The sequence below is a fragment of the Hylobates moloch genome, unplaced genomic scaffold (assembly GCF_009828535.3).
Source record: "Hylobates moloch isolate HMO894 unplaced genomic scaffold, HMol_V3 SCAFFOLD_11, whole genome shotgun sequence".
NCBI classification, from domain to species: Eukaryota; Metazoa; Chordata; class Mammalia; order Primates; family Hylobatidae; genus Hylobates; species Hylobates moloch.
The window spans coordinates 30370741-30388638 of record NW_026652286.1 but is presented as its reverse complement, the minus strand read 5'-3'; the positions used below and the strand labels follow the sequence as shown (position 1 = coordinate 30388638).

The following is a 17898-nucleotide window of genomic DNA, read 5'->3' as shown; positions in this document are numbered from 1 at the left end:
TTTGTCTACTTGCAGGTATCTTCCTGTCTAAAGTCAGGTAAAGCACTTAGTTGTTCCTTTATAAGAAAGAGTAAAATTGCTGTTATTCCCCTAATATCAAGTATTTGCCTCACTAATATCAGCTGCTTTGTTTCTGTGCTTGCAAAATAACTTTTCATTTTAATGCCAAATCACAGCTTAATCTTTATGAAGATATTTACAATGACAAGCACCAACAATGCAAAAACTCAATCTGAAGTTATGACAATAATAATAACTATAATAAAGTTCATGCATGTACACATAACAAAGACTATGTTGCTGTTGCTATGTGGCTAATTACAATTTTCATATTCCATTAATTGAGGCTGGGTGTAGTAGCTTATGCCTCTAATCCCAGCACTTTGGGAGGCTGAGGCAAGAGGATTACTTGAGCCCAAGAGTTTGAGACTGGCCTGGGCAACATGTTGAGACCCTGTCTCAAAGAACAATAAAAAAAAACACGAATATGGTTGGGATATAAAGGTCAGTCATGAGATAAAAGATTAAATTTACTGTAAAGCTAGAAAATCTTAAATTTATATATGTATATATACACCTAATATTTGAATAAAAATTAACAGAATTATAAGGAAAAACAGACAAAATCATGATGTAAGATTTTCACGTGCTTTTCTAGTGATTGTAGAACAAGCAAACAAAAATCATTGAGAACATAGAAAATGGGATAATTTTGAAAAATTATAAGCATGACTAGTGTAGAAGGTTAATAGTGGTTCATACATTGTATTTTTAAAAATTTTCACATTTTATAAACTTGGAATTTTTTGCCCTATTTTTACTCCTTTTAAAAAAATTGCAATATGATTTACATATCATACAGTTCTCTCTTTTATAGTATACAATTCACTGGTTTTTAGTATATTCATAAGATTATGCAACCATCTCAACGATCTAATTTTAGAATATTTTCATCACCCCAAAAGGAACCCTGTACCCATGTAGCACTTATTTCTCATTTTCCCCTCTCCACCGGCAGCCCTCAACAACCTGTAATCTGCTTTCTTTCTCTGTGGATTTGCCTATTTTCGACATTTATATAAATTGAATCATATAATATGTGTCCTCTTGCTTCTGGCTGTATTTACTATTAATCAGTTCTGTTGTATTTTATTTTTAAACAGATTTCTCCTTAAAAATATCAGTCTTGGCCGGGCACGGTGGCTCACGCCTGTAATCTCAGCACTTTGGGAGGCTGAGGCGGGCAGATCACCTGAGGTCAGGAGTTCAAGACCAGCCTGGCCAACATGGTAAAATCCTGTCTCTACTAAAAATACAAAACTAGCTGGGCGTGGTGGCCTACACCTGTAATCCCAGCTACTCTGGAGGCTGAGGCAGGGTAATCACTTGAACCTGGGAGGCAGAGGTTGCAGTGAGCCAAGATCATGCCACTGCTCTACAGCCGGGGTGGCAGAGTAAGACTCTGCATCAAAAAAAAAAAAAAAAAGAAAAAAGAAAAAAATTCAGTCTTTTGTCCTTTAAAATTATCAAAAAGTGGAAGTTTTGGCTTTGAAATGGCAGTAACAATTCATTGTCCTCTTTCTTGCAAAAGTTAAAAATAAATCCAGCTTGAATGAAATGTAAGTCTGACAGTCTCTAAACCTGAAATCAAGGAGGAGCTTTGTTTCTGCTTCCACAGAAGCAAATTCTCAGTTTGATCAGAGAGGATAATGTTCCATATTTTGTTTCCAAAGTGTGAAACTTTCCTGGCTTTACATCATTTTTATTGTGTCTAGATATGAACTTTCTTTGCTAGTTCATTTTCCTTGTTGTTAATCTTTGTATCTCAGCAACCAGGCCTGCTACTTGCTTTACCAATATAATTTTAAGCTGGCTGAATAAGCAATATTTAGCTTAAAGGCATTTACAAGTCATATAACTTAATCATTTTAAATGAATGGTGTGAGTACAAGCAGCTTTTGTTTCTTTTTTTAAAATTTTATTTCTGTTTAGTATTTCTGATTAGGTAACAGGAAAGATCTGTACTCAAAAGAATAAATAGATAATAGAATTTAAGTACTTAAGTAATACTAAGTTCAACTTTAATTCTCTTATTTAAAATTTTTTTTATTTTTATAAATGAGGGAACTGAAGTGGGAAAAGTTAATTGACTAACCTGTGATCATATAGCAAGTAAGTGGTGCAGCTGGAATTAGAATATAGATCTAAATTTAGTTCTGCCTTACTGCTTGGTATAAAACCCACTTTCTATTTCTCTTTTTTTCCCACTTTCTGTTTTTTAAAGATCCAAGTTTACCTTTGAGATGGGCATTCTCTTTGTGTCTCATTGTAGGTGAGGTTGGTAAATAATAGAGCAAAGGGAGGCAGTATGTTCTAGGGCAGTGGTTTTCAAATGTTGGCATGTATCAGAATCACCTGTAGGGTTTGTTAAAACAGAGATTGTGAGGCCCCCCACACCCAGAGTCTCCGATTTAGAAAATATGGAGTAGGCCTTGAGAATTCGCATTTCTGACAAATTCCCAGGTGATGCCAATGCTGCTGGCCCAGGGACCATACTTTGAGAACCACTCCTGAAAAGCCAGCAAAGGCTTTGGAGTCAGTCACTCCCAGGTCTACACTCTGGCTGTATGACTGACTGCTGTGTGAACTAGAAGTGATATGTCTCAGTTTCTTGTACTTTGAAATGGGGATAATAATATTGACTTCACAGAGTCATTGTAGGAGTTGATGCGTTAATATATTTTAAAAGTTTAGCATACTGCTTGGTACATAGTAAACATTCAATAGATGGTTTCTGTTGTTATTTATAATAAGCATGGGGATCAATTAAATCTTTAGGAACCACAAATTCAGTTAGTGTTTTAAAGCAGTTTCTCAGAAACTTTTTGTGACTTTGTCATTTCAAGATGTTGTCAGCGGCTAGGTGCAGTGGCTCATGCCTGTAATTTCAGCACTTTGGGAGGCTGAGCTGGGTGGATCATCTGAGGTCAGGAGTTCGAGACCAGCCTGGCCAACATGGTGAAACGCTGTCTCTACCAAAAATACAAAAATTAGCTGGTCGTGGTGGTGGGTACCTGTAGTCCCAGCTACTCGGGAGGCTGAGGCAGGAGAATCACTTGAACCCGTGAGGCGGAGGTGGCAGTGAGCCGAGATCGGGCTATTGCACTCCAGCCTGGGCGATAGAGCAAGACTCTGTCTCAAAAAAAAAAAAAAAGATATTGTCAGGTGTTGTTAGGACATACACACATATTCACGTATACAAATACATTCTCTTGACTTTCCTTCTTTCATTTATGGTAGTCTTGGCAGGAGAGGAAGAGAGCAGCAGAAGTGACAAAAACACGTGGAAGAATATGGAAAAATTAGAACCCTCATTTATAGGTGGTGAGAATATAAAATGGTATAGCTGCTTTAGAAAACAGTTTGGCAGTTCCTCAAAAAGTTAGAGTTACCAAACTGACCCAGCAATTCTACTCCTAGTTATATAACCAAAAGAACTGAAAACCTGTTAACACAGTAACTTGAACACAAATGTTTACTGAAGTATTATTCAAAACTGCCTGAAAGAAACAATCCAAATGTCCATGAATTCATGAATGGATAAACAAACATGGCATATCTATACAATGGACTATCTATTCAGCTATGAAAAAGAAATAAAGTCCTGATACTTGTTACAATGTTTATGGACCTGGAAACATACTGCTAAGTGATAAAAGACAGACACAAAAGGCTACATATTGCATAATTCCATTTATATGAATGCCCAGAATAGGCAAATCTATACAGATAGAAAGTAGATTAGTGGTTTCCAGGGGATGGGAAAAAAAGGGTAACAGTGAGTGACTGCTAATGGGTATGGAGTTTCTTTTTGAGATGATGAAAATGTTTTAAAATTAGATAGTAGAGATGGTTGCGCAGCCTTGTGAATATTCTAGAAAACACTGAATAGTATAATTTAAAACATTTTATGCCTTATGAGTTATATCTCAAAAAACCCAAAATGTACACCTACATATGTGTGGACAAGAAGCATGAATGAATAATAAACCTTTTTTGTTATTAAAAGTAATTGTGGGGAAGAGGAGGTGATTCATAGTGAGAAGACATTCTGTGAAGTATACTACCCCTATTAGAGATTCTAGTATCCTAAAGATGAGTGGATCTTAGGTTTTAGTATACATAGTAACCCCTTGGAACCCCCTGTTTGTTAAAACAGGTTCCTGGCCCCCACCCCAGAGGTTTTGGGTACAGCCTGAGAATTTGCATTTCTGATCTGCTTTCAGATGATCTGATTTTGTAAGATTGAGAACTAAACTTTGGGTAGCATCTTTATAGATTAGACATATCCTATAGTTAAATAGGTGAATTTTATGACATGTGAAGTATATCTCAATAAAGATACTAAAAAAATTGGTATAAAGATAGTAAAATGTGAGTTTTAGTGGTTTGTTAATGGCAAGACAATGCTCTGTAAGGGAATTGGTTTAATTATTAATTTCTTCATTTGTAAAATGTGTCACTCTCCTGTGTATGTACCACCTAGGGTTGTGGTGAAAATGGGGTTATGTGTTCTTTTCCAAATGGTGTTCTGTGGGTAAAACGCGTTGCCTTGAAAAAAAAAAAAAAAAAAAAGCCTTGGCTAGATTGAAGCTTTTGTAATTAACCAAATGTTTTCTTACACTATAAAAACAATATAGGCCGGGCACGGTGGCTCACGCCTGTAATCTTTGCACTTTGGGAGGCCGAGGCGGGTGGATCACCTGAGGTCAGGAGTTCGAGACCAGCCTGACCAACAGGGAGAAACTCCCGTCTGTACTAAAAATACAAAATTAGCCAGGCATGATGGCACATGCCTGTAATCCGAGCTGCTTGGGAGGCTGAGGCAGGAGAATCGCTTGAACCCAGGAGGTGGAGGTTGCGGTGAGTGGTGATCGTACCATTGCGCTCCAGCCTGGGCAACGAGAGTAAAACTCCGTCTCAAACAAACAAACAAACAAAAACAGTTTAAAATATTGTATTCTGTCTTTTTAATTTTGGCTACAAAAACAATTTCTCCCTTGATTTTCTTTAGTGACCTATTTTAAGCATTATTTTTGACAAGTTATAATCTATTTTTTCCCTTTCCTATAATTTGTTTTTGTTTTATTAAACCTCTTGGGATTAAATATATGATTAATGTGACATTTGGAATGCATGTATATAGAGTTAAAACATCTATTCATGACTTTACCATAATTATTCCTTTATTTCAGATGAGGTGGAGGACCATCCTGCTACAGTATTGCCTTCTCTTGATTACGTGTTTACTTACTGCTCTTGAAGCTGTGCCTATAGACATAGACAAGACAAAAGTACAAAATATTCACCCTGTGGAAAGTGCAAAGATAGAACCACCAGTAAGTGAAATGAAGTGAAATGGGAGGAATTATAACTAAATGAAATGAATTATAATTATAACTAAATGAGGTAAAATGAGGTGAAACTATAACTAAATGAAATGGGAGGAATTATAACAAAAATATTGCTAATATTTATTACTTATAAAATTGTACACTTGGGAACTATTTCTGAAATAGCAGTGAAAAGAGTATTGGCCAAGCATATGCTGTTTACCATTAGACAATATTTATTTAATATAGTTAGTATATTAGATAGAAGAATTAATTGTAATACATTTCCAACACAGACCTACCTAGCCAAGAAAACACTGTATTCTATTCAAAGCAGAGGCAGGTAACAGTGGGGAGAAACCAAAATGGTAAAATCTTCATTGTCTGAACTATATAGAAAATCTACTGGACTAGAGAGTATCGTAAAAAAGAAAAATCTGCATTTATGTAACAATAAAAGATGATATTGGTTCTGATATAAAACTATTTATTTCAGAAATATAGCTTTTCACTTTGTTGAAACTATCAAGGTAAATATGTCTTCATGCCATTTTGCTAGAAATTGTTTCTCAGGATTGACCTCTTTAGATTCAAACAAGGAAAAGCCTGCAGAAGCATTACTGTTGGTTTCTTAATTTGAAGGATACTGGACTTTATTATGATGAATATCTCAAGCAAGTGATTGATGTGCTGGAAACAGACAAACACTTCAGAGAAAAGCTCCAGAAAGCAGACATAGAGGAAATAAAGGTAAATACAATTCAATAATAAATACATATACGTATCTTAATTTAAAATTTTTTTAGGGATGAGGTCTCACCATATAACCAGGCTGTCCTTGAGCTCCTGGGCTCTAGTGATCCTCCCACCTCAGTCTCTCCAGTAGTTGGGACTACATGTGCGTGCCACCACGCTCGGCTTAAATATTTAACAAACATTTGCGCATGCCAGGCACTGAGCTAAGTACTAGAAATACAAAGATGAGATTTATTCCCAGCCTTTAAGGAACCCTCAAGGGAAAATCATATCCAGAAATAGATTATAGGATGGATTATATGATGAGTATTTAATCTAGAAATACAGAAGACAGACACATAATCTAATATGAAGCATTGGGGCGAGGTGGGAAGTTATTCTTCCTAATAGAGATTATGCCAGAGCTTAAAGATGTAGTGAGAAAAGGAGAGGGACTGGGAGGCATTCTAGACAAAGGTGCAATGGTACAGAGGCAAGAGGTATATGGGAAACTGGAAGCCGTAACTGTGGCTAGACCCCAGAATGGGAAATGGAGTCCCTGAGTGGCCAAAAGATGAGGTTTGGAAAGAATCACAACCTCGATGACAGAGGGCCTGTGTATCATGTTAAGGGGTTTGGGTCATTATCTGAGAACAGTAGGAAGTTATTCAAAAGTTTGGAATAGGCGAGGTTCTGGTGTTTTAATCAGGCCCAGATTAACAGAAGAGATAATGGGCTATGTATTATATCAGTCAGAGAGGTTTAACCATTTGACTCTGTCCTAAGAACCCTATTTGACATAATTCCAGCCATAGTCAGCTCGTTAGTACTCATAATAAGAAAGGGGGTTGTAAAGATCTGACATGAGAGATTCTTGTAAAGTCTTTCCTTAAAAGGAAATGAATCAGTTTAGCTGGGTTTATCTTAGACTCAGTGAGTAAAAAAAAAAAAATCCAGTTCATTTTAAAATTCCAGTAATGTCTCCTAAGATAATTGTGTTTGCTTATGTTACCTTTATTTATTTAAGTTTTACTTTCTTAAAAAATTACGTTGCCTTTTTTCTAGAATCAGAATAAGAGAACTGTGTTTGAAAGACTCATTCTGGGTCAAACAAACCTTTTATTTTAGTTTCTGTTCTTGGTGTGAACTTCTTTGAAAGACTGACTCCCGTTAGGTTGTGGTGTCTGTCAGCGCTCAGGTGTGGCATTTAGTTCGCAGCTCTCCTCTTGGAAGTTGTGAACTTTTCTGGGGAAAAGATAATAGTGTTATGCTAATAATTCCCTGGAATTGTCTTTGAGGATAATCTTACTCTTCTTCTGAAAGATTAATTCGATCTGTGGAACAAGTTTCCTATGGTGAATATATCTGATGTAGAACTCTTAATGTCTTGTATCAGGAGTAAGAGCATTATTTGGGGTAACATAGAAAATGTGGATCATGGGAGATACTACATAGAGATATTCAGGCAAAAGAAGAAAATAAGCTTCCTGGATTGGTGCAGGGAATACTTTTATAACTATCTTCCTTTCACATTCAATTCCTGTTTCTATGAAGGGTTAGGGGGAACCAAAATGAAGTTAAACAATTTCACAATAAAAAAGAAATGAGGGGCCTGGTGTGGTGGCTCACGCCTGTAATCTCAGCACTTTGGGAGGCCGAGGCAGGTGGATCATGAGGTCAGGAGTTCAAGACTAGCCTGGCCAAGATGGTGAAACCCTGTCTCTACTAAAAATACAAAAATTAGCCGGGTGTGGTGGTAGGCACCTGTAATCCCAGCCACTCGGGAGGCTGAGGCAGGAGAATTGCCTGAACCTGGGTGGCAGAGGTTGCAGTGAGCCGAGGTCGTGCCACTGCACTCCAGCCTGGGCAATAGAGTGAGACTTCATCTCAAAAAAAAAAAAAAAAAAGAAAAAGAAAAAAAAAAGAGGGGCTGGGCGCAGTAGTTCACACCTGTAATCCCAGCACTTTGGGAGACTGAAGCAGGAGGATGGCTTCTAGCCAGTAGTTTGAGACCAGCCTGAGCAACATAGAGAGACCCTGTAACTACAAAAAATTAAAATTTAAAATTAATTTAATTAAAAATTAAATAAAAAATTATCCTTCAAATTAAAAAAAAATTGTCTGAGGCCAAGCACAGTGGCTCACACTTGTAATCCCAGCAGTTTGAGAAGCCAAGGTGGGAGGATCACTTGATCCCAGGAATTCAAGACCAGCCTAGGCAACATAATGAAACCCCTATCTCTACCAAAAATAGAAAAAATTAGCTGGATGTGGTGGTATGTGCCTGTAGTCCTAGCTGCTCAGAAAGCTGAGGTGGGAGGATCGCTTGAGCCCAGGAGTTTGAGGTTGCAGTGAGCCATGATTATATGACTGTACTGTAGCCCACATGACACAGAGCAAGACCTCATCTCTTAAAAAAAAAAAAAATGAGTGAAACTAGACAATAAAACACAAGCCAATATAATCATCACAAATAACCGAGTAAAGACTCTTGTTTCATAAAAAATCTGAAAAAAAAAAGTAAAAATTTTCTCTTTCCTTTTTTTTTTTGTTTTGGGACAAGGTCTCACTCTGTCACCCAGGCTGGAGTACAGTGACGCAATCTTGGCTCACTGCTACCTCTGCCTCCCAGGCTCAAGCGATCCTCTCACCTCAGCCTCCCAAGTAGCTGGGATTACAGGTGTGGGCCACCTTGTCTGGCTAATTTTTGTATTTTTAGTAGAGATGGGGTTTTGCCATGTTGTTCAGGCTGGTCTCAAACTCCTGACCTCAAATGATCCCCCTGCCTTGGCCTCCCAAAGTGCTGGGATTATAGGTGTGAGCCACCGTGCCTGGCCTCTCTTTCCTTTTCATCTAAGCATTTTGAAAGGAGAATCAAATTACATTTCTTCACTTCCCAAACATTCCCTAACTGGAAAGGTTATGGTACTGCCCTCACTGTTCCACTGAACATTGATCAGGCATCTTGATTTTAGAGTTAAGTCATGGAGGGCATCCATGACTTCTTAATTGCCAAATCTAGTGAACATCCTAACATCTTTGATTCCTCATTCTACTGGGCTCATTTATGTATCTCAATAGTTTTTGGATTTCAGGGTTTGTTAAAACATATTTCTGGTTCTACCTTCAGGGTGTCCATTTCAGTAACTCTAGGGCCTGCATTTCTGAAGTCCCTGGTGATGCTGATGCTTCCAGTTGGGGACTACATTTTGACAATTATTGTTTTATCTAATAATAATGACTATTCTCTCCTTGAAATATACTGCTCTTTTTGATTCTGTAACAGTATATTCTCCTAGTTTTCCCACTAATGACTCATCTCTGAAGAAAGTAATCAAAGGAGACCTAAAAAAGATAAATTTTGAAAAGCTTTTATATATGGAATGACTAATTCTTATAGAGGCCCACTGACTTTTAACTTAATTTAAATGTTCTTTTTTGCCCTAATGGTGCTGACCAACTTAACTTTTTAAAAAAATAACAAGCCAGGTGCAGTGGCTCACACCTGTAATCCCAGTACTTTGGGAGGCTGAGGTGGGTGGATTGCTTGAGCTCAGAAGTTTGAGACCAGCCTGGGCAACATGGCAAAACTGTGTCTCTACAAAAAATACAAAACTTAATCAGGCGTGGTGGCATGCATCTGTAGTCCTAGCTTCTTGGGAGGTTGAGGTGGGAGGACTGCTTGAGCCTGGGAGGTTGAAGCTGCAGTGAGCCATGATCATGCTACTGCACTCCAGCCTGGGTGACAGACTGGACCCCATGTCATAAAATAAAATAAAATAAAATAAAATAAATAAATACTTTGTTGACATATAATTCATATACGATAAAATTTATCTTTTTAAAGCATAAAATTCAGCGTCTTTTTGTCTTTGTTTTGTTTTGAGATGGAGTCTTGCTCTGTCGCCCAGGCTGCAGTGCAGTGGCATGATCTCAGCTCACTACAACCTCCACCTTACTGGCTGAAACGATTCTCCTGTCTCAGCCTCCTGAGTAGCTGGGACTACAGGGATGTGCCACCACACCTGGCTAATTTTTGTATTTTTAGTAGAGATGGGTTTTCGCCATGTTGGCCAGGCTGGTCTCAAAACTCCAGCGCTCTAACGATCTATCCACCTCAGCCTCCCAAAGTTCTGGGATAACAGGTGGGAGCCACTGCATTCTGCCATTTTAGTAGTTTTTTAAATATACCTACAGAGTCATGCAATCATCACCACTATCTAATTTTAGAATGTTTTCATTGTCCCCCAAAAGAAACCGTGTGCCTATTAAGCTGTAACTCCTAATTGCGCCCCTCTCCCCAACCACAACAAATCTACTTTTCATCTCTGTGGATTTGCCTGTTCTGGACATTGCATATACGTGGACTCATACAATAAGTGCTTTGTTGTGTCTGGTTTCTCTCACTTAGCATAATGTTTTACAGGTTCATTCATGTTGCAGCATGTGTCAGGATTTTATACTTTTTTATGGCCAAACAATATACCATTGTATTGGTATACTATATTTTGTTTATCCATTCATTAGTTGATGGACGTTTAGGTTTCTGGTTTTTGTGTTAACATATTTTCTGTTCTTTTAGTTATATATCTAGGAATGGAATTGTCGGGTCATGGTAACCCTATGTTTAACTTTTTGAGGAACTGCCAAACTGTTTTCTGAAGTGGCTACACCATTTTACAATTTAACCTTTTGAGTTTCTGCTTTGTGCTTTAATGATGCTTTTCTAAGTTACATGGTTTTTCAGACATCTTGATTTTAGAGTTAAAGCTAATCTTTTTTTTTTGAGACAGAGTTTCACTCTTGTTGCCCAGGCTGGAGTGCAATGGCATGATCTTGGCTCACTGCAACCTCCGCCTCCTGGGTTCAAGCAATTCTCCTGCCTCAGCCTCCCGAGTAGCTGGGATTACAGGCATGGGCCACCACACCTGGCTGATTTTTGTATTTTTAGTAAAGACGGGGTTTCACCACCTTGGCCAGGCTGGTCTCGAACTCCTGACCTCAAGTGATCTGCCCGCCTTGACCTCCCAAAGTGCTGGGATTACAGGCGTGAGCCACCGCGCCTGGCCTTTTTTTTTTTTTTTTTGAGACAGAGTCTCGCTCTTGTCGTCCAGGCTGGAGTGTGGTGGTGCAATCTTGGTTCACTGCAACCTCTGCCTCCTGGGTTCAAGTGATTCTTCTGCCCCAGCCTCCCAGGTAGCTAGAATTGACAGGTGTGTGTCACCACACCCAGCTAATCTTTGTATTTTTAGTAGAGACGGTATTTCACCAGGTTGGCCAGGCTTGTCTCCAGCTCCTGACCTCAGGTGATTGCCCACATCAGCCTCCCAAAGTGCTGGGATTACAGGCATGAGCCACCACACCCAGCCCTAAAGCTAGTATCTTTTGAAAGAAATTCTTTTTATAATATTAAATTTATCTAAATTAGTCAAAAGTATTTATTCTTGTAACCCTGTTTTTAAGCTGTTGCATTTGTCTAAAAATGGAATGTAATAGGTAAAACTAACTTATTAATTTTGTTAACAGAGTGGGAGGCTAAGCAAAGAACTGGATTTAGTAAGTCACCATGTGAGGACAAAACTTGATGAACTGAAAAGGCAAGAAGTAGGAAGGTTAAGAATGTTAATTAAAGCTAAGTTGGATTCCCTTCAAGGTAAGTGCTAAACAAAAGGTAGGATTTTTTTTTTTCTTTTTTCCTTTTGAAACAGCTTTTTGCCCTGTGGTTCAGGCTGGAGTGCAGTGGCACAATCACAGTTCACTACAGCCTTGACCACTTGGGCTCAAGTGATCCTCCTACCTCAACCTCCTGAGTAGCTGAGACCACCGGTGTGTGCCACCATGACTGGCTAATTTTTTTTATTAGTTAGAGAGACAAGGTTTTGCTGTGTTGCCCAAGCTGGTCTTGAACTCTTGGGCTCAAGCAATCTTCCTATCTTGACCAAAGAGCTAGGATTACAGGCATGAGCCGGCGGGCCTGGCTAGAAAATTTTAATATTTGGTTGTTGAGGTCAGTTTATATTAGTACATGACATCTGTGTTCTTCTAGTCAAAATTTTATGTTAGTATTGATTTGGCTTCTCTTACTTTTTAGAATTTAATGTTTTAAATAGATAATACATTTTATATCATTCAAAAATCAGTGTAATCAGCCATAATTATAGCAATGAAAAGGAAGAATGAGAAGTAATGAATTAAACAACTGGTTTAAAGGAGGAAAAATAATATCAAAGGAAACCAAAAGGAAGCAGAGAAAGAAAATCTAATTAGAAGAATTTTCATACATGGAATGGAAAATTTTTCAGAGATCTAGCCCCAGAAAAAAACACAAGATCCAGACCATTTCTTTTCTTTCTTTTTTTAAAGAAAATCTTTTAGGAGACGAGATCTTCCTCTGTCACTGAGGCTGGAGTGCAGTGGCATGATCATAGCTCACTGCAGCCTTGAACTCCTAGGGCTCAGGTAGTCCTCCCACCTCAGCCTCCCAAGTAGCTAGGAGTACAGGCATGCACCACCATGCCCTGCTAATTTTTTTTTTTTTTTTTTTTTTGAGACGTAGTCTCGCTTTGTCGCCCAGGCTGGAGTGCAGTGGTGTGATCTTGGCTCACTGCAAGCTCCGCCTCCCGGGTTCACACCATTCTCCTGCCTCAGCCTCCCAGTAGCTGGGACTACAGGCACCTGCCACTATGCCCGGCTAATTTTTTGTATTTTTAGTAGAGACGGGGTTTCACCATGTTAGCCAGGATGGTCTCAATCTCCTGACTTTGTGATCCGCCCGCCTCGGCCTCCCAAAGTGCTGGGATTACAGATGTGAGCCACTGCACCTGGCCTAATTGTTTTTTTAATTATGTTTTTTAGAGATGTGGTCTTGCTGTGTTGCCCAGGCTGGTCTCAAACTTCTGGCCTCAAGTAATCCTGAGTTGCTAGGACTACATATGCAAGCCACTATGCCTGGCTCTCAGAATAAGATAGTTTTATAAAGGAAACTATCTGTCTACTCTTTAATGATTTGAGTGATTCTATCAAACCATTAAAGAGCAGATTGTCAATTCTGTTTAATCTATTCCAGAGCATAGAAAAAGAAGGAAAGCTTCCACATTCTTGCTGTATATTGATGCCAAAATCAAAATTATTATGTCTCCATAGAGTACTATCTCATGACAGTTGGATTTATTTCAGGAATACAAGATGGACTTAATAGTAGGAAATCTAATATTATAAATCATCATATAAATAGTCCTAAGGAGAAAAAATCTTTAAAATTTTGATATATCAAAAAAAGTCATAAAGTCAAAGGACAAATGATAAATTGGAATAAATATTAGAATCCTTATTCTTTTAATTTTAGGCTATGAGAAGATTAAATAGCTATGTAATAGAATTTCTGAAATGCAAGGATATCTTAAAGTTGTCTTGCTGGGCATGATGGCTCACACCTGTAATCCCAGCACTTTGGGAGGCCGAGGCGGGTAGGTCACCTGAGGTCAGGAGATTGAGACCAGCCTGGCCAACATGGTGAAACCTCATCTCTACTAAATATATAAAAATCAGCTGGGTGTGGTGGCAAGTGCCTGTAATCCCAGCTACTCAGAAGGCTGAGGCAGGAGAATCGCTTGAGCCCAGGAGGCAGAGGTTGCAGTGAACTGAGATCACGTCACTGCACTCTAGCCTGGGCGGCAGAGCGAGACTCCATCTCAAAAAAAAAAAAAGAAAAAAAAAGTTACAAGTCATATGGCTTTCTCCATGTATGTGGAAAATCCATTTGACAAAATTGAACAACATTTCATAATTTAAAGTAATAAAATACTAATTAATAGATAACTTCTGTAACACGATAAGCTATATCCAACTCAGTTACATCATACTTAGTGGGGAAGCACAAGTATGTATCCTGACTGAAATTAGAAACAAGACAGTGTTGCCCACTGTAACCACCACTAAATAACATTGTTTTGGAGGTACAAGCCAAAACATTTATTTATTTTTATTTTTAAATTTAAATTTAATTTAATTTTATTTTTTGAGAAGGAGTCTCACCCAGTCACCCATGCTGGAGCGTGCAGTGGTGCAGTCTCAGCTCACTGCAACCTCTGCCTCCTGGGTTCAAGGGATTCTCCTGCCTCAGCCTCCTGAGCAATTGGGATTACACGTGCCTGCCACCACTCCCCGCTAATTTTTAATTTTCAGTAGAGACAGTGTTTCACCATGTTGGTCAGGCTGGTCTCTAACTCCTGACCTCAGGCGATCCACCCGCCTCGGCCTCCCAAAATGCTGCGATTACAGGCATTAGCCACCGTGCCTGACCTAGCGTAAACATTTATACAAATAAAAAAAATTTGGAGGTAAAGTAATCGGAAAGGAGGTGATAAAACCATCTTTTCTCACAGATGATATGATGTTTATATATATGTGGAACACCCAAAATAATTAATGGAAAAATTTACTGTGAACAATAGGAAAATTGAGCCCCTCAATAGGAAAATTATGGTAAACTTAATCCATAGAAATCAATATTTTCCATATGTATGTAACAGCCAGTTAGAAGACAGAATGGAAGAAAAGGACTCCATTTACAATAGCAACAAAGATAAAATGTCCAGAATAAACCTACTCAGAAATGTGCAAAACTGACCGACAAATACTTTAAAATACTCATAAAGGATGCAAAAGTAGACTTGAATAAGTGGGAAGACACAATAACTTTTTGATACAAAGGCTCAGTGTTATAAACATGTCAGTTTTCTCTAGATTAATATATAACTTAAACATAATCCAAATAAAAATATATACTTTTATTTTTCTGGCACTAGCCAAAAAAAAATTTTTTTTTAAAGTGCATATGAAAAAGGACACAAGTAGGCCAGGCATGGTGGCTCACGCCTGTAATCCCAGCACTTTGGGAAGCTAAGGTGGGCAGATCACCTGAGGTCAGGAGTTCAAGACCAGTTTCACCAGCATGGCGAAACCCTGTCTCTACTAAAAATACAAAAATTAGCTGGGCATGATAGCACATGCCTGTAATCCCAGCTACTCAGGAGGCTGAGGCAGGAGAATCGCTTGAACCCGGGAGGCAGAGGTTGCAGTGAGCTGAGATCACACTATTGCACTCCAGCCTGGGTGACAGAGTGAGACTCTGTCTCAAACAAAAAGAAAAGAAAAGAAAACGCAAGTAAGAAAACTTAGATACCTCTGAAAAAGAACGATAAAGGACTAGATATTAGAAATTGAATCTTTAATATCTATTAAATCTTTAATATTAATATTAAATTATGTCACTAAGCCTCAGTCATTAAAACTGTATGGCTTAGGCAGAAAAGTAGAAAGACCAGTGAAACACAATAGACATTCCAGAAATAGAGTTAAATACACAACATAATTTAGTTTAATATAAAAGTGGTATCTCATTATTGGATAAAGATATGTTTTTATTTTTGTTATTATTAATTTATTTTTTTTAGACTGGTCTCACTCTGTTGCCCAGGTTGGAGTGCAGTGATGCAGTCACAGCTCATTGCAGCCTCAGACTCCTGGGCTCAAGAGATTCTTACACTTCAGCCTCCTGAGTAGCTAGGACTACAGGAGTGTGCCACCATGCCTGGCTAATTTTCTTTTTTTTTTGGAGAGACAAAGTTTTACTGTGTTCCCCAGGCTGGTTTGAGGGAACTCCTAGCCTCAAATGATCCTCCTGCCTTGGCCTCCTAAAGTGCAGGGATTATAGGTGTATGCCACCACACCCAACAAATTTTTAACTAAGTAGTGTTGGTATAACTTGCTAGCCATTTGGACAAAGGTATGGTTAAAACCATGTCTCTTATATCCTTTATCAGAATAATTGTAAATGAATTAAAGATTTGAATGTAGAAAATAAAATAATAAAAGTACTATGTGACAGCACAGGTGAATTTCCTGTATTATCTTGGAATGAACTTTCTAATTATGAGTCAAAATCAAGGAGTAGATTTAGCCAGTGGAAGATCTTTCAAGCTGGTTCATGTGTCCTTGTGATATCCTCCCATAGGATGGTTATCTGGGTGGTTTGTTGTCATTAACATCTGAACATTTAACTCTTGGAATAGTGGTTCTAAAACTTCAGATTGCATGAGAATCTCCTAGAAATCTTATTAGAAATGTAGATTACTAGATCTCACCTCCAGAGATTCTGGCTCTGGGAAAGAGTATAGTAATCTACATTTTAAACATATAGTCTTAGAAAACAAATACCAAGTACTCATCATCCTGAAATTAAGGATATCAATGAGAAGTAAATTAAGTCATGCCATGCTACTTGGGGTAGTCAGGCATGCAAGGTAATTCCATACTTGAAGCCAGGCCTAAGATGTGTGGAGATTTCTCTCCCTGGGACAACTTCCATCCCCTCAGTCTTAACAGTATCCTCTTCATTCCATGATGGGTACAGAATTTCGTTGCATAAAGACAGTCTAGGCTGGGCATGGTGGCTCACGCCTGTAATCCCAGCACTTTGGGAGGCCAAGGTGGGTGGATCACCTGAGGTCAGGAGTTCGAGACCAGCCTGGCCAACATGGCGAAACCCTGTCTCCACTAAAAATACAAAAAAATAGCCAGATGTGGTGGCATGTGCTGGTAGCTACTTGGGAGGCTGAGGAAGGAGAATCGCTTGAACACAGGGGGCGGAGGTTGCAGTGAGCCGAGGTCACGCCACTGTGCCCCAGCCTGGGTGACAGAGTGAGACTCCGTCTCAAAAAAAAAAAAAAAAAAAGAAAAGAAAAGAAAACAGTCTGATGTAACTTAGAAACTAAGGAATATTTTCTTATTGGTTCAGTATGAATTGAAATATCTGATAATTTGAGGAAGGGCTTAAACAGTCTTAATTTTAGGGAGGGGGTAATTTTTAAAGTAGGCAGTTTTTTTTGAAATATCTGATAATTTGAGGAAGGGCTTAAACAGTCTTAATTTTGGGGAGGGGGTAATTTTTAAAGTAGGCAGTTTTTTTTTTCTTTTTATTGAAACGGAGTCTGGCTATGTTGCCCAGGCTGGTCTTGAACTCCTGAGCTCAAGCGATCCACCTGCCTCAGGCTCCCAAAGTGCTGGGTTTACAGGCATGAGCCACCATGCCTGGCCCATTCACGTGGGTTCAAATGTAGAAAATATAGAGCAAAAATCTACCTGATATTTTTGTATCCTGTCAGTTCCCAACTGACACCATCCTCCTTGGGTTTATCTATTTGTTTATTTTTAAGATAAATTGAGATGAGGTTTTGCTGTGTTGTCCAGGCTGGTCTTGAACTCCTGTTCCTGGCCTCAAGTGGTCCTCCTGCCTCAGCCTCCCAAAGTGCTGGGATTATAGGCATGAGCCACTGCGCCTGACTCTTGAGTTTCTTTATATATAAGCAAATACAAATACAATTTTTTTATTGTCCCTTTCTTTTTATGCAAAAGGAAATACACATTTTTGTGCATTGTTTTTCAATTAATAATATATTTTGAATATCTTTCTGTATTAGTACATAGAGACCATCTCTCTTTTTTTTTGTTTGTTTTTACAGCTACATAGAACTCCATTATATGGATATACTATAATTTATTTAGCCAGGCCCCTGTCAATTGACATTTAGGTTATTTCTAGTGAACTATCTTGTACATATGTCACTGTGTATCCCTATAAGATTATCTTTAGGATAATTTCCCCACAGTGGAATTGCCAAATCAAATTTTATATATATATATATTATACATATATAATATATATAATATATGTATATATAATATACATGTATAATATATATAATATTAT

At 38.3% G+C, this 17898-nt stretch overlaps 1 protein-coding gene and 1 long non-coding RNA gene across 14 annotated transcripts in view; one reads left to right on the top strand and one right to left on the bottom strand.

Moving 5' to 3' along the window:
• NUCB2 (nucleobindin 2) overlaps positions 1 to 17898 on the top strand; it is a 122921-nt gene that overhangs the window by 78910 nt on the left and 26113 nt on the right. For 10 of the 13 annotated variants that reach the window (XM_058447013.1, XM_058447011.1, XM_032166524.2 and 7 more), the window contains 3 exons: positions 5256 to 5399; positions 6036 to 6143; positions 11655 to 11781. In XM_058447013.1, the coding sequence (XP_058302996.1) occupies positions 5256 to 5399; positions 6036 to 6143; positions 11655 to 11781 (379 nt within the window). Of the gene's footprint in view, positions 1 to 1163; positions 1290 to 5255; positions 5400 to 6035; positions 6144 to 11654; positions 11782 to 17898 lie in introns of those variants that run through there. The other 3 variants (XM_058447010.1, XM_058447014.1, XM_032166520.2) reach the window with 3 other exon arrangements.
• The window catches only part of LOC131384665 (uncharacterized), a 35420-nt gene continuing 24708 nt past the window's right edge, over positions 7187 to 17898 (bottom strand). Inside the window, exon 3 of the long non-coding RNA XR_009215761.1 lies at positions 7187 to 7373. This is a non-coding gene — a long non-coding RNA (uncharacterized LOC131384665). The remainder of the gene's footprint in view (positions 7374 to 17898) is intronic.